Here is a 13,711-nt window from a genome sequence, read left to right as displayed (position 1 = left end):
CTCCGGAGTTTTGATATTTTGCCTTACCTTAGTTTGCTAACCAGCCCCTGACTTAGTTTACTTTCTGTTAGTGGGATAAAACATGTACCAAAACCACCTTAGGAGACGAAGGGGTTTGTCTGGCTTATAGATCACAGTCTGTCACTGAGGGAAACAACAGTAAGAACTCAAAGTGGGAACCCAGAGTCAGGAGCAGAAGCAGAGATCATGACATGCTTACTGGCTTGCTCCTTTCTATAACTTGCTCATCTTACTATCTCATACAACCCGGGCTCACTTGCATAGGAGTGGCACCGCCCACAGTGGGCTAGACCCTCTCACCTCAATCACTAATTAAGAACATGCCCCACAGATGCCCACACAGACCAATCTAATGGAGGCAACTCCTCAAGTGAAGTTTTTTTCTTCCCAGGTACCTTAGCTTGGATCAAGTTGACAAAACCCCAAACCTAACCAGCACAGCCTCCCTTTTCCTTGAATGTTTCCAGACGCATGTAGTGCTGTTGCCATGACGATATCTGTTCACTGATGACTTACACTCTGCCAGAATCTCCTTGGAGTCCATTTCTGCAAGCACAACTTGTGGGTCAGAAAGAAAATACAAATGTAACATTGCTAGATGTTGCATTTTCACTAGCAACCCATGAGGCAGCCTTTGAGGCAAGAAAATACAAATGTAACATTGCTAGATGTTGCATTTTCACTAGCAACCCAGGAGGCAGCCTTTGAGGCAAGAAAATACAAATGTAACATTGCTAGATGTTGCGTTTTCACTAGCAACCCACGAGGCAGCCTTTGAGGCAGCCTTTTCTCTACCTTTGCCAATAGAGTGTATGGTCACTGAAAATTTTACTAGTCTGATATGTAAAAATTCGTATTTCACTGTTTCCCTACCATAAGCAACGCTGAACACATTTTGAATTGCTGTTTTTACTTATGTCTGTCATGTATTTATCTCTTTTGCTTGCATTCATAATAGATCACATTATTTATTCTTTGGCAATTAATGACAATGAGAACATGAAATTTGAGCTGAAGTGGCCAGAAGATGTGTAGCTCCAATTATGTTGGGAAATGATCAGAAACGAGCATTCCACAGGCAATTCTGAGAAGAATGTGAAAACAACCCTCAAAAGTCAACTGCAGAGGTTTTTAAGGTCCAATGCAAAAAAAAAAAAAGATGAAATACAAAATGAATAAAACCAATGCCTTTAAAAATCCTGGCTTATAAGGCGATGCTACAGAAAGAGAGGTGAGAACAGACTAAAGGAATTAACAGTGAAAGCAGACAGTTCTGAATGGAGATGGAAAACGGGGTTTCTAAAAGAAAACCCTGGAGGTTCTAAGTGCTGCTTCTTGGTGGAGCTCCCCACATGAACAGGCCTTGAAAATGTCCAACAGAAAATACAAATTTGGGTAATTTTATCACAGACAAAAGACAGACATGCACAGCTAAGCATTAGAAAGTGCTGTAGCATCTGAGGAGATTCAAATTTTATGAGTAAATGATGTATATAACAGCATAAATAAATTCTGCCTACACATCTCTGTGCCATACCATATGTACTATGTGTGTGGACAGCTCAACTGCAAAATTGGCAGACAATACATGAACTCTTTCTAGGCGATTGTTAATTATGAAATTTGACTTAAAAAGGAGACTTTAAAATTACTATAAGAACTTGAAGAATTGATTTAAAAAAAAAAAAAAACCAAAGTACCCATTAAAATGGTGCCAAAAGCTCTCTGCCTGGCATGCCTGGACAGAGTCTTTCTCTCCCTGTGAAAAAAGGTAGCCTATAATCCACAACTTTCCTTGAGTTAATCAGGGAGCTGAGGTAAAAAAGTTAACCAAATAGCCGGGCTCAAGCCAAGAGACTTCGGTGCAAGCTGGGACAGAAGGCCTATATAACCTAAGGCTGAACCCAGGAAGTAGGGACCTGAGGACAACACAATATAGGCAGATTAATTCAGCTTCAACTTTTATTTTATTATTTATTTTTATGTGTGTGTGGTGTTTGCCCCCATGTATACCTATGTATCATGTGTGAGCATCATATATGTGCAGTGCCTGTGGTAGCCAGAAGAGCCTGAGACTGGAGTTACAGAAGCTGTGAACTGTCATGTAGATGCTGAGAATCAAATCTGGATCCACTGGAGGAACAGCCTGTGCTTCTAACTACTAAGCCATCTCTCAAGCCCTTCAGCTAAAACCTGTAATGAGTTGTTAGGTCTCAAGTGTGGGCTGACATGAGAATACAGAACCAGTGGGCACTGCAGATACTTATAGGCTTATAGACACTGCTCTAATGATCTTGGTCATACACTTACAGGGAAGTGCTGACGCCCCACTGGAACTCCAATAATCTTCTGGACTGGACTGGCAGAAAAAGAGGAGCTTTTGCCATCAGGACACAGTGAAATCCCACATGACTGGAGAAGGGGGAGAGAAAGAACCTTTTACTTCTAGAAGAGGCCCAGCAAACTGTTCTGAGACCAGAACACTAGCTAGGGTTAGTGCTGGAGCGGGTAGTCCCCCAAGACAGCCCCAAATCCAGTCTGAAGCCTGAGGTACACCTGGGTGGCAGGGAAGTCAGTCTCTGATCCTATACCTTTCTAACAAGCAACTGGCAGTGTGGCAGTTTGAATTAAATGGCCCCCATAGGCTCTTAGGGAGAGGCATTATTTGAAAGGATTAGGATATGTGGCTTTGTTGGAGTGGGTGTGGCCATGTTGGAGTAGGTATAGCCTCATTGGGGGAAATGTGTCACTGGGGGTGGGCTTTGAGGTTTTAGAAACTCAAGCCAGGCCTAGTGACTCTCTCTCTCTCTCTCTCTCTCTCTCTCTCTCTCTCTCTCTCTCTCTCTCTCTCTCTCTCTCTCTCTCTCTCCTGCCTGCTGATCCAGGTATAGAAAGAATTCTTGGCTCCTTCTCTAGCAGCATGTCTGCCTGCACACTGTGGTGTTTCTCACCATGATAATAATGGACTAAACCTCTGAACCCGTAAGGCAACCTCAATTCAATGTTGAGTTTATAAGAGTTGTTGAGGTCAGTGTCTCTTTACAACCATAACCCTAACTAATACAGGCAGCAACCTGTTGCTTAGAGACCAGGCCAAAATGATAAGACCCCACCACTACCACCACCACCACCATGAGGTGCACATGTAGAGTGAAGATCTGAAATCAGGATGAAAGAGGAACACTGAGAACCCCCCACCTTAAGAAAGCTGGTCCTCATCACAAGCATCAATGAGCCAAAGAGGCACCAGATTCACCCTCCCATACCAATTGATGGGTAGAGGGACAAGTGTGCTGTGTCCAGTGAGGTTCATGAATGCTTCTTATCTCCATCTCTGCTGTCTCTTATACAATATCTGGCATACAATGATAAATGACAAGATTTTTTTTAAGGAAAAAAAGAAAAGAAAAAAGAAAGATCTCAACTGATTTTATGTGTAAATTTTATTTTTATTTTTTATTAGATATTTTTATTTACATTTCAAATGTTATCTCCTTTCCTAGTTTCCCCTTCAAAAACCCCCTATCCCCTCCCCCCGTTCCCCTGCTCACCAACCCACCCACTCCCACTTCTTGGTCCTGGCATTCCCCTACACTGGGACTTAGAGCCTTCACAGGACCAAGGGCCTCTCCTTTCATTGATGACCACTAGGCCATCCTCTGCTACATATGCAGTTAGAGCCATGAGTCCCATCATGTGTTTTCTTTGGTTGGTGGTTTAGTCTCTGGGAGCACTGGGGGTACTGGTTAGTTCATATTGTTGTTCCTCCTATGGGGCTGCAAACCCCTTCAGCTCCTTGTGTCCTTTCTCTGGTTCCTCCATTGGGGGCCCTGTGCTCCATCCAGTGGATGGCTGTGAGCATCCACTTCTGTATTTGTCAGGCACTGGCAGAGCCTCTCAGGAGACAGCTTTATCAGGCTTCTGTCAGCAAGCACTTGTTGGCATCCACAATAGTGTCTGGATTATAAATTTTATAATATCATAGAAGGACATGAAAATTTTTGCTTAAGTCATTCAAAAGAAAAAATGTGAATGAAGCAAATAAGAGATAGGAGGAGGGGAAATAAAAGCTCACTAATAAGGGAGGTTTCATGAAATCTGAGAGCCCTGTCTTGTTCTGCAGCAGCTATGGAGGAAGGTCTCTTTTCAGTTTTCTAGAGATCAGAAGAAATCTAATCCGTTCTGGCTTATGTAGATTATGTTGGCAGTTAAACTCTTTCTGTAACAAACTTTTCTTCTTGTTTGGACCACAGATGCGACAAGATCCAAACATGACCAGACTTGACAGAATCAGGAACAGGAACGTCCACTAGGCTTTGGCTTTTTTTTTTTTTTTTTTTTGGTTTTTTGAGACAGAGTTTTTCTGTGTAGCCCTGGCTGTCCTGGAACTCACTTTATAGACCAGGCTGGCCTCGAACTCAGAAATCCGCCTGCCTCTGCCTCCCGAGTGCTGGGATTAAAGGCGTGCGCCACCACGCCCGGCTTCCACTAGGCTTTTTAAACATTGACTGAAAATAGAATCTATACTGATTACCAAGGGGTTTGGCCTAGAACCCCACAAACAGAGAGACCCCATCCAGTTCTGGACCTGCTCAGAGTCTCTGTCTGGGTGACCTGCTGGCTCACAGTGAGCCACTCAGTGGCCATCTCCTTCCCATGCTAGGAATTTCCTGGCTTGCTGTTTGTCCTTTGCCAATCTCAAGAACTCCCTTGGTTTCAATCATCTCCTGAGTGAGAGAGGGGGAGGGGGAAGGCAGAGGAAAAGGTTTAAAAGCAAAGAAAACAAGAGGGAGGAAGTGACTGGCGCTCAGTGAACCCTCAAGTGTGAAAGGCTAATCCAGAAACCACTTAGTAATCAGCACCATGAGGTCAGACCTGGTGGCATCTCCTGTTACGCACATGGTGCCTCCTCCTCTTCCACCTCCTGCAGAGCCTCGCTTCCTGAACCCTGGTGACCTTCTGAAGCCTTCACCTTGGCTTCACCTGTGCTTGGTTAGAGCAGGCCCTTCCTGTGCCACAGCCCCCACAGGTCACCAGCTGCTTCTGAGTTACCACAGTCTTGTTTCCAAGACACTGGCCTGTGAATCCTGGAAACAGAAACCTGGGTGTAGAGGCCTGGGTCATGTCCTAAGGCCCTGACTGTGCTACGGAGTATGAAAGAAAAAGTCGATTTCCAGGGTGTTCTAACGTGAACCCGGAGGCAGGACAGTGTCTGGAACTCAGGCTGCACATAATGTTCAGAACAGTGCTCATGGGTCGGCCAAGCTCAAGGGAACAGCGTTGACAGTCGTTTTGCTGAAATTTTCAGCAAGGGACGACCATTACTTCCACTATCACCAACGCAACCAGACACTGCTCTGGAATAACAGGAGCCACCTCCGGGATGCTGGAAAGGAAGACACTTGACTGAAAAACCGTAACTTTTGTTGGTGCTGAAGGAGGAGAAGGAGGGAGATGCCATACATCTAGAGTCATATCACTAGGTACAGCTCACCCTCATATGGAGGGGACTATTACATAGGAGATGGGAATCATCAGAGGTGATCTCAGGAACGGGAAAACTGAGGGAGCTAAAGGCTGGACCACAAAAATAATACCAAGCCTAGAAGATGGCAGTGGTTCAAGGTTGGAATTGAAGCTAATACGTGTAGAGGTCAGTAGGCAGAATGAGGGGGTGCCTGCAGTTGTTTTTTTTTTTTTTTAACTGCTGTGTCTTCCTGTCTCTCCTAGCCCTAACTCAGAGGTGGAGCTAAGGAAACGTCGGGAACAAGGCTAGAGAATGTAAGTATAAATACTGTGACTCTGCACAAATAAACACTTTCCTGTTGGAAAAGCAAAGGACCAGGGATGACAATGGAGGAATGTGGGAAGCCTCTAGGAAGTGACTCAGGAGCCCCAGTGGGGAGAGAAGTCTCTTGGTGTGGTGTGGACGTGCCAAGGCACCAAATAAAAGAAAGGTAGGAAGTACGGCCTGAAGCAGGTTTATAACCACAGACTGCGGAGATGAAAACAACCGACTTCAGACAGAGCGCAGAAGGTAGCTCCTAGAACGTTCCTAGGGCAACGTGACACAGAGCAGAGACGTAGGGAAAGAGGGCAAGGGACATGGTTTGGCAGCATCTGCTAAGATACATTTTGCCTCAGACATATTTTAGGGGGAAGGTTTCAGATTTTCTTACAGCCTTTCATCTGCCACTGTGCCCTGTGAGACTGTGTGGGGGCCAAAGAGTGGGGTGTAATAGGAGAAATTTATGACGTGTACTCTCTTGGTATACATGATAGCTATATCATGCTAAAGCGTTATGGGGACAATGCCCTTAGGTCAAATGCCTATGGATTTTTTTTTTTTTTTTTTTGAGAGCAGGGAGAGACTTGGGTGAAACATATATAATGAACCAGGAATGGTAGCGTGCACTAAAGCCACACAGAATAAATACTTAGCCAGCACCTGTCAGTCAGAAGGGACAATGGGTTGCAACATCTGCACCCCAACAACGGGAAAATTCGGCAGCAGAGTTCAAACAGCAGTTATTACACCAGGTGCCACCGCACCCCCGGCCCCCCCGCACCCCCGCACCCCCCGCACCCCCCCCGCCCCCCTGTCCTTCTCCAGTGTGCTCCCCCTCCTTCTGGAATTCTCTTCTATCAACAGAAAGATCACTTCCTGGCCTGCTCCCATGGAATTTTCCCAGAATCAGAGTATTGGGACAATGAAGGGTAGAGTCACTGACGTAGGCAAAGACAGAGCGCTAAGAGCCTTGGCGAAATGTACTTTTAGTACGGAAAGAGAAAATGAAATCAGGAAAGGAGTCTTTGCCAAACAACGAAGGCAAGAGTTTGTAGACAGATGCTAACGTCTCTAACTTTCAGTACAGACTTCCCTACAGCGAGGGTTGAGAGACCAGTGCCTTCATCCTCAAAAGGATTCCGACCTGTCTTCCAATACCTGGGAGCAGCTGAGGTCCCACCCACCAACCAGGAACATACTGGCTACCCGCAACCTCCCCTTCCCCCAGGACACAATGTTATGTTTCTAGGTTCCCCCTGGAGGATATTACAGTAACTTCCAGTGGTTAATGAATAGCTTCCCGGTACCTGTTTCATTTAATTGTTCAAAGGCCATTTGTTCCTGAATATAAGGCTGTGGCCTGGCTAGTGAGTGCTCTTCCCCCAGCAGGCCTGGAAGCAGAGGAGTGGCAGGATCAGACCGGCTCCAGAGAAGAAGGATGCAGAACAACAGGACTGGGCTGATCCTGTGTGCCCTCTCCCTCCTCACTGGCTTCCTGATGATTTGCCTGGGGGGCTTTTTCATCTCCAACTCCATCTTCCACTCCCAGAGGAATCTGGTTGTGGCCTATGTGCTTCTGCCTATGGGGTTTGTGATCCTTCTGAGTGGAATTTTCTGGGGCACCTACCGCCAAGCAAATGAAAACAAAGAGATGTTCAACCACGTGCTCAGACAGCACCTCGCTTTCCAGGACCTGCCCCTGGCCACTGTAGACAGGTACGTGCTGAGCTGAGCGCCGGAGGGCATGAGAAGGGTTGAGAGGAGTCACAGTGTGGGAAGGGGAGTGAAGCACAGGCCCATAGTGGATCCACTTATAGGAGGCTATGAAGCTAGGCTCGAAATTCCACCATTGGGCAATTTGCTCTGGGGCTGTTGTGCGTGGTGGGGAGCGGGGCTGCCTTTGGGGAAAACAACGTCATAAGAGGGAATTGTCTTAGGGTAAGATTCTCATGCCCACAGTAAAAAGTCACATAAACAAATTAAGGGGCACAATCCCTAGATTCTTCCTATGTCTGGGGGTGGTGGTGGTAATTTTAGTTAAAGGCAGGTGATGATTAGATGGTCCCGATAACCTGGTTACTGGTTATAAAGGAAGTCCCAGACCAAGATCTACCCACAATAAATGAGCAAGCAGACCAGACGACAAGTCAGTCCAGCAACTTCTGTGACTAAGGGACGTTCTAAATGACTGACCTTTTAAGTGTTCTGATCTCACCTCTTATGAAGGACATATTCAAGGCAAGATGATAACATGCCCATCGATGATACAAAACCAAACGGCAGCACGGATACACACAGACGGCATTAACACTTGGCCTTAAGACAGATCACATTAATTAATATGTGCCGTAGATATTTAGACACTGAAAACATTATGGCAAGTGACACCTGCCAGACAGAAAGGACAGCCACTGTACTATTTCTGCTTACACCATGAGCTACCAGAGCCACTTACACCACAGCCATTTACACCAACCCTTAGCAGCTATCACAGCTGCTTACACTAAGTAGCTACTGCAGACAGGAAGCAACACAGTAGTCCCAGGCCTGGGGTGTGGGGGGTGCGGGGAGAAATGAAGAATTATTATTTAATGATTATAGGGCTGTAGTTTGGGATACAAACTACAATCTAGAGATTGTAGGGATAGTTTTGCAGCAATATAAGACTACTACTACCACTAATGCCCTCACAAGTAATACATGTTATTTATATTTTATCCAAGGTCGGGGGGGGGGGGCAAAGATTCAGGTAACCTTGTGGTTGGTTAACTTAGCATGGACCTTCTAATTCTTGTCTAAACACAAGAACATTGTTCTAAAGGTAGAGGGTGTCTTAAGGCCTAGGATGTAAGCATCTGTAAGTCCTGTGAGCTCTTCATGCAAGAGTAAGAAGATCATAAAAGGTTTTGATTATTCCGTGTACTTTGAATAAGAGTCCTCTCACCAGTGACAGTGCATTGTTGGCATCCATCACACCAGAGACAACAATCAGAATCCATTTCCAAGGTCAGTTAGCTTAACTAGGGATTCTTTGGGTTTCATCTTAAATTAAGATAACAGAGTAAGCCAGGCAGTGGTGGCGCATGCCTGGAATCCCAGCACTCGGGAGGTAGAGGCAGGTGGATTTCTGAGTTTGAGGCCAGCCTGGTCTACAAAGTGAGTTCCAGGACAGCCAGGGCTACACAGAGAAACCCTATCTCGAAAAACCAAGAGTGATTCAGAAGGTGTGTCTAGAGTGATGGTGTGTGTAGAATGTTTTTGTGTGCGCAGGTATGTATATTTGTGTGTGTTCATGCATGTGTGTGCATGCATATATGTTTGTATGTGTGTTTGTATGTGCATATGTGTATATGTCCTTATGTGTTTGTACATGTATATGTTTGTGCATGTGTTTGTGTGTTTGGTTGTGTGTGTGTATGTGTATGTGTGTGTGTGTACTTGTGTGTATGTTTGTGCATGTGTTTATGAGTATGTGTGTGTGTATGTGTGTATCTACCTTGTGAGTTCATGCTAATAGTGAATGATACATCTGAAATTTACCAACACATTCATACATTCCCTTGTCTGGAGTATTCAAAAGTAAATCATGAATATCTTGACACCCTTCACTGCCCTTTCCTGCTGCATCATGAGATGCTCAGCCCACAGAGTCAGCCAGAAAAGTTTCATATCTCAAAAGCTTTGCACTCAAAATAGGTAGCTAGGTGGAGACATCCACGTGAGTGATCCTCCAGTGACGGAGTTCACTGGAGCAGTCTTTTCGGCAGTCTCTCAAGTGGTTCCAGGGGAAAGCTCGCCTTTCTGTCCCCATGACTCAACTTTGGCTATTCCTGGGAAAGGTCAAGACTTACATCGTACAGTAGACAGCTTCTTCAGCTATTTAGCTCTTGGCTCTGTGATATTTGGAGTGGAGCGGGGGCTACAAATGGCAGGCCCTGCTCTGTTGTGGTTACCCTCCACAAACACTCCCTTTGGCACTGGATAATTACCTCTATAAATATACAACTCATGTAAGCTCACACCATCTCCCTTCCACTTGCCACACCCCCACCTTCATTCATGATGGAGGAGACAGAAACATTTAGAGACTAGATGGGCAAGTTGACCAGCGTGCCCATCAGCTGGAGTGAATGGCTCTTAACCATGGGTAGGCTGGCATTACTAGTCTGCAGGGGAAAGTCCCACAAAGCTCTCAGCTGATGCCTTTTTGCAACCAGAGTGTGTTTCCCATGTTTTCTCTGAAACTAGCTGCCCAGGCCTTGATAATGTGTTAGGAGAGAGTGGTAGCATTTATTCTGCCATGGACCTGCATGTAACAAACGGTTTCCATTCATTATTTTGTTGCTTGTGAAGGTCTGAGGCCTTGAGAGCAGTGGAGTATTAGATGCTGTGTGTAAATGGTAACAAGGATTGAGTACTGTTAAAGAGAGGTGGGATATGGTCAAAGTCCCTGTGTCACCTAAAGCTGATAAGCTTGGTGCACTGAATGGCTGTTTCTCGGATTGAAAGAGCAAACAAGGTGGACTCCCTTGGAATGCTGTTTGGAACAGGAGGGCCTGCTATGACTGAAGGCGGGGGTGGGGTGGGGGTTGGGGAGGGTGTTCTTCTGGAAGGATATGCAGTTTTTAGAAACCCGTGATGTCAGAAAAGTACATCTGTTTCAAACTCTGTTTCTTAGCAGTTTAGCTTCACACAATGTAAGTTGAGAGAGGCAGACATATGCTTCCTCACCACCAAGGCCTAAATAACACATGTACATTTGTGCTGTTTCATTCCACAGGCCTGACTTTTACCCTCCAGCTTATGAAGAGAGCCTGGATGTTGAGAAACAGGCCTGCCCTGCAGGCAGAGAGATCCAAGGATTCCCTCCTCCTCTGTATACAGAGACAAACCTTGAATTTGAACACCTTGAAGACCCACAACCAGAGGCCCCGCCACCCTACCAGGAGATCATAGCAGATGCAGGGACTCCAGCAAAGGCACAGGATGCTGAGGAGCCAAGCAGGGTGCTAATGGCAGGGACTGCTCTCCAGCTCACAGAACTCACCGGCTGCTGAGATGAGAGGCTAGGCAGGGACTGGGATGCTGCTCTGTCACCCTGCACTGGAGCAAGGGCCACCATGGGTACCAGGGTTTAGCCTTTAGAGAGCAGCATGGGGTCCAAGAAGTGGGTAGCCACCAGCAGGAAGAGGGTGCAGAAAATTTCCCACAAAGCCCAACCTAGATGAACCTCAGAGAAGGTGTTTTCCATCTCCTTCCTAACCTCAACACCTCAGCCCAAGCCTGGAGGTGCACTTGCTGTGGGAGAGACAGCCATAGTCCCTCACACGCTGTGTCCAAAGAACCAAAGGAAAGGACATGTGGGAGGCAGCCCTGTGTCACCCACTGACTGTGCTCCCTGAGTGACACCATCGCCCACATCTAGGAGTGTTATTTTTGTATCATTGTATTTTAATTATGTGTGTGTGGTTTTTTTCTATATAAAAGAAAGAGACTGGTACATTTGCTTTTAAATGGTTCAAACACAACATGTTGAGTTATTTCTTAAAGAGGTCTTTATACAAGCACGTAGGAGTTCTTATAGATTCAAGTTGACTAGATAGAACACTTAATTCGTGATACAAGGAATCAAGGGTGATGTTAATATACAACTTGCTGAAAATCTTGTGAAGTTTAGAAAATGTTTACATGTAGTTTTCAAAGATGCACCCCCCTGCCCCCCGCCAAATTCACAATGTAAGCGATTAATACCTGTAAGGACATATCTCTAGTACCAGGATGGGTTTTGTGTGTGTGTGTGTGTGTGTGTGTGTGTGTGTGTGTGTGTGTGTCTAGATAGAGAGCTTCTAGGCTTAACACCCCATCCCTCCTTGGTTTCATTTTCTTTGTGGGAGTTTTTAAAATCAGAGAACATGTTGGTGGAAGGATGCCAGTAGGACACTCAGAATCTAACACTTATGGTATGCCTTTCAAACAGTAGGTCCAACTAACCCCCGCCCCCGTGCATGTTATTTAATCCCCACTCCATCTTTACAAGGTGAGGAGGCATCTTTACATGCCTGCTTTCCCAATATATCAACTGAGGCTTCAAGACTTCCAATAAAACAGTGGCCTGAAGGAAGGTAACGACCCAAAGGATGCAAGGGAAGATACTCTGTCCTTTTGCATTAGGCTTGCTGTGCCTTTCTTTAGTCCTTTCAGGATGCAGCTTAGATTGCTGTCTCCATTTCAGAAGAGATCCCTAACAGAAAGAAATGTTCTGGGTCACTGCAATACCTTCCACCCTTGAAGGAGAAAGCTGGGTGGCTTTAGGTTTATTGGGCTTTTCAGTTAAAATATGTCAGCCTTGCTTCCTGCCTGTGAGCTGGGCCCTCATAGTGCAGTTTTCCTACATCCTACTGAGGATAGCCACAGTGACAGGCACAGCTGAGTCTTTAAAAACTCACAGAGGGGATGAAGCTGTCAAGAAAGAGGTCAACAAAGTGGGACTGGATGGCCACGGTTTCTGATTCCTGGTCAGTACTGAGTTCACAGGTCGTGAACATCCTGATCAATACACGATGCCAAACGAACACAGCCCTAGTCCATGACCTTTGTGTATCTCTGCTTTGAATCCATGACAGTGAGGGAATGGCTGGACAGGAAGGCCACTGGTGGTTGTTTAGCGGGAAAGGGATTGTTTATTCGCAGTGAAATTCATTACTCCTTTCTTGTCATTTCTTTTCATCCCTCTGCAGGGCAGTTTCCCCTCTGGGTCTGATGGACCCGCATTATTGGACTTCTAACCGGATTCACACACAGAATAGATGGTTTTTGTACAACTGGGGGTTGGCTAAAGCAAATGTTCAACTCGGTTTGCATAAATTGTGTTAGTCTCTTTAAGGCCATACATTTTGTATTCAGAGTCTTTTTAAAATTTATTTTGTGGGGTGTGTGTTGTACATACGTGTGTATGTGCACGAGTGCATGTGTGTGCACATGTGTGGGGTGGCCAGGGGGTGCTGTTTCAGGTAGGCTGCTGGCAAGTGAATTTCCAAGGATCTTCCTGGGGTTCCTTGCACATGTAAGGGTTTAAACTAGCTCCTCCTGCTTTCTCCACAAACAGGACTACTCACTGAGCCACCTGTCCATCACCTCGGGCTTTCCTTCCCCTCCCCCACTTTTTGCCACCTTTTGTATCACATAACAAATCAGTAGAGGAACATAAGTCATGGTAACACTCTCCACGGTATAAAGATGAATTCATATTTCCGCAAACCCAGGCTTCATTGACAACAGCTGTTGCTTCCTAAAAAAAAAAAAAAAGACAAAAACACTAAAGCCAGGCGTGGTGGCATACGCCTTTGATCCCAGAACTTGGGAGGCAGAGGCAGGAGGATTTCTGAGTTCAAGGTCAGCCTGGTCTACAAAGTGAGTTCCAGGACAGCCAGGGCTATTCAGAGAAACCCTGTCTTGAAAACCCAAAAAAAAAAAAACAACAAAAAACAAAAACAAACAAACAAACAAAACCAAACACTAAAGACAGGCATGGTGACACACACCTGCAACCCAAGCATTTGCCAAGTAGAAGCTGGAGAACCAGGAGTTCAAAGTCAGCCTTGGATACATAGTAAGTTAGAAGCCAGCCTGGGCTACATGAAACTCTGTCAATGAACAAAAGGGAGGGAGGGATGGAGAGAAAAAGAAAAAAAAAGAAACAGCAGCAATTCACATTCCTTGACATGTTTCTAAAACACATGTACTCTGACTCAAGAGTCAACAACCTGAGTGTTACGCAAAGCGGTCTTGTGTTTTAGAATCCCACCAACTAGAACCCAGTGGGCAAGTCAAACCAGTATGCCCTACTGTAATGAGTGATACCTTATTATCCCCTAAAGGATGCTCTCCTGGGAAGGAGCTCTG

General features: G+C 45.6%; 1 protein-coding gene across 2 annotated transcripts; it reads left to right on the top strand.

Annotated features, from left to right (window-relative positions):
• Positions 1 to 5,120: 5,120 nt before the first annotated feature.
• Positions 5,121 to 12,687, top strand: Tmem252 (transmembrane protein 252). 2 transcript variants are annotated; one of them, XM_029472328.2, is made up of 4 exons: positions 5,121 to 5,504; positions 5,752 to 5,802; positions 7,199 to 7,525; positions 10,590 to 12,687. In XM_029472328.2, coding segments are annotated over exons 2-4 (606 nt in total). In that variant the 5' UTR covers positions 5,121 to 5,504; positions 5,752 to 5,800; the 3' UTR covers positions 10,867 to 12,687. The 2 variants fall into 2 exon arrangements, with proteins under 2 accessions (XP_029328188.1, XP_021008067.3); XM_021152408.3 differs by lacking the exons at positions 5,121 to 5,504; positions 5,752 to 5,802 and adding an exon at positions 5,918 to 5,978 and having other exon boundaries at positions 7,196 to 7,525.
• Positions 12,688 to 13,711: the final 1,024 nt, after the last annotated feature.

This window comes from Mus caroli, unplaced genomic scaffold, assembly GCF_978045245.1.
Source record: "Mus caroli unplaced genomic scaffold, Mus_caroli_1 scaffold_20, whole genome shotgun sequence".
In the NCBI taxonomy this organism is placed as follows: domain Eukaryota; kingdom Metazoa; phylum Chordata; class Mammalia; order Rodentia; family Muridae; genus Mus; species Mus caroli.
This window is presented reverse-complemented; position numbering and strand designations above follow the sequence as displayed.

Excerpts from the sequence above, each read along its gene's own strand:
- Tmem252 (XM_029472328.2), top strand. Across the intron at positions 7,526-10,589 it reads CCCCTGGCCACTGTAGACAG|GCCTGACTTTTACCCTCCAG; the intron begins GTACGTGCTGAG and ends TTCATTCCACAG.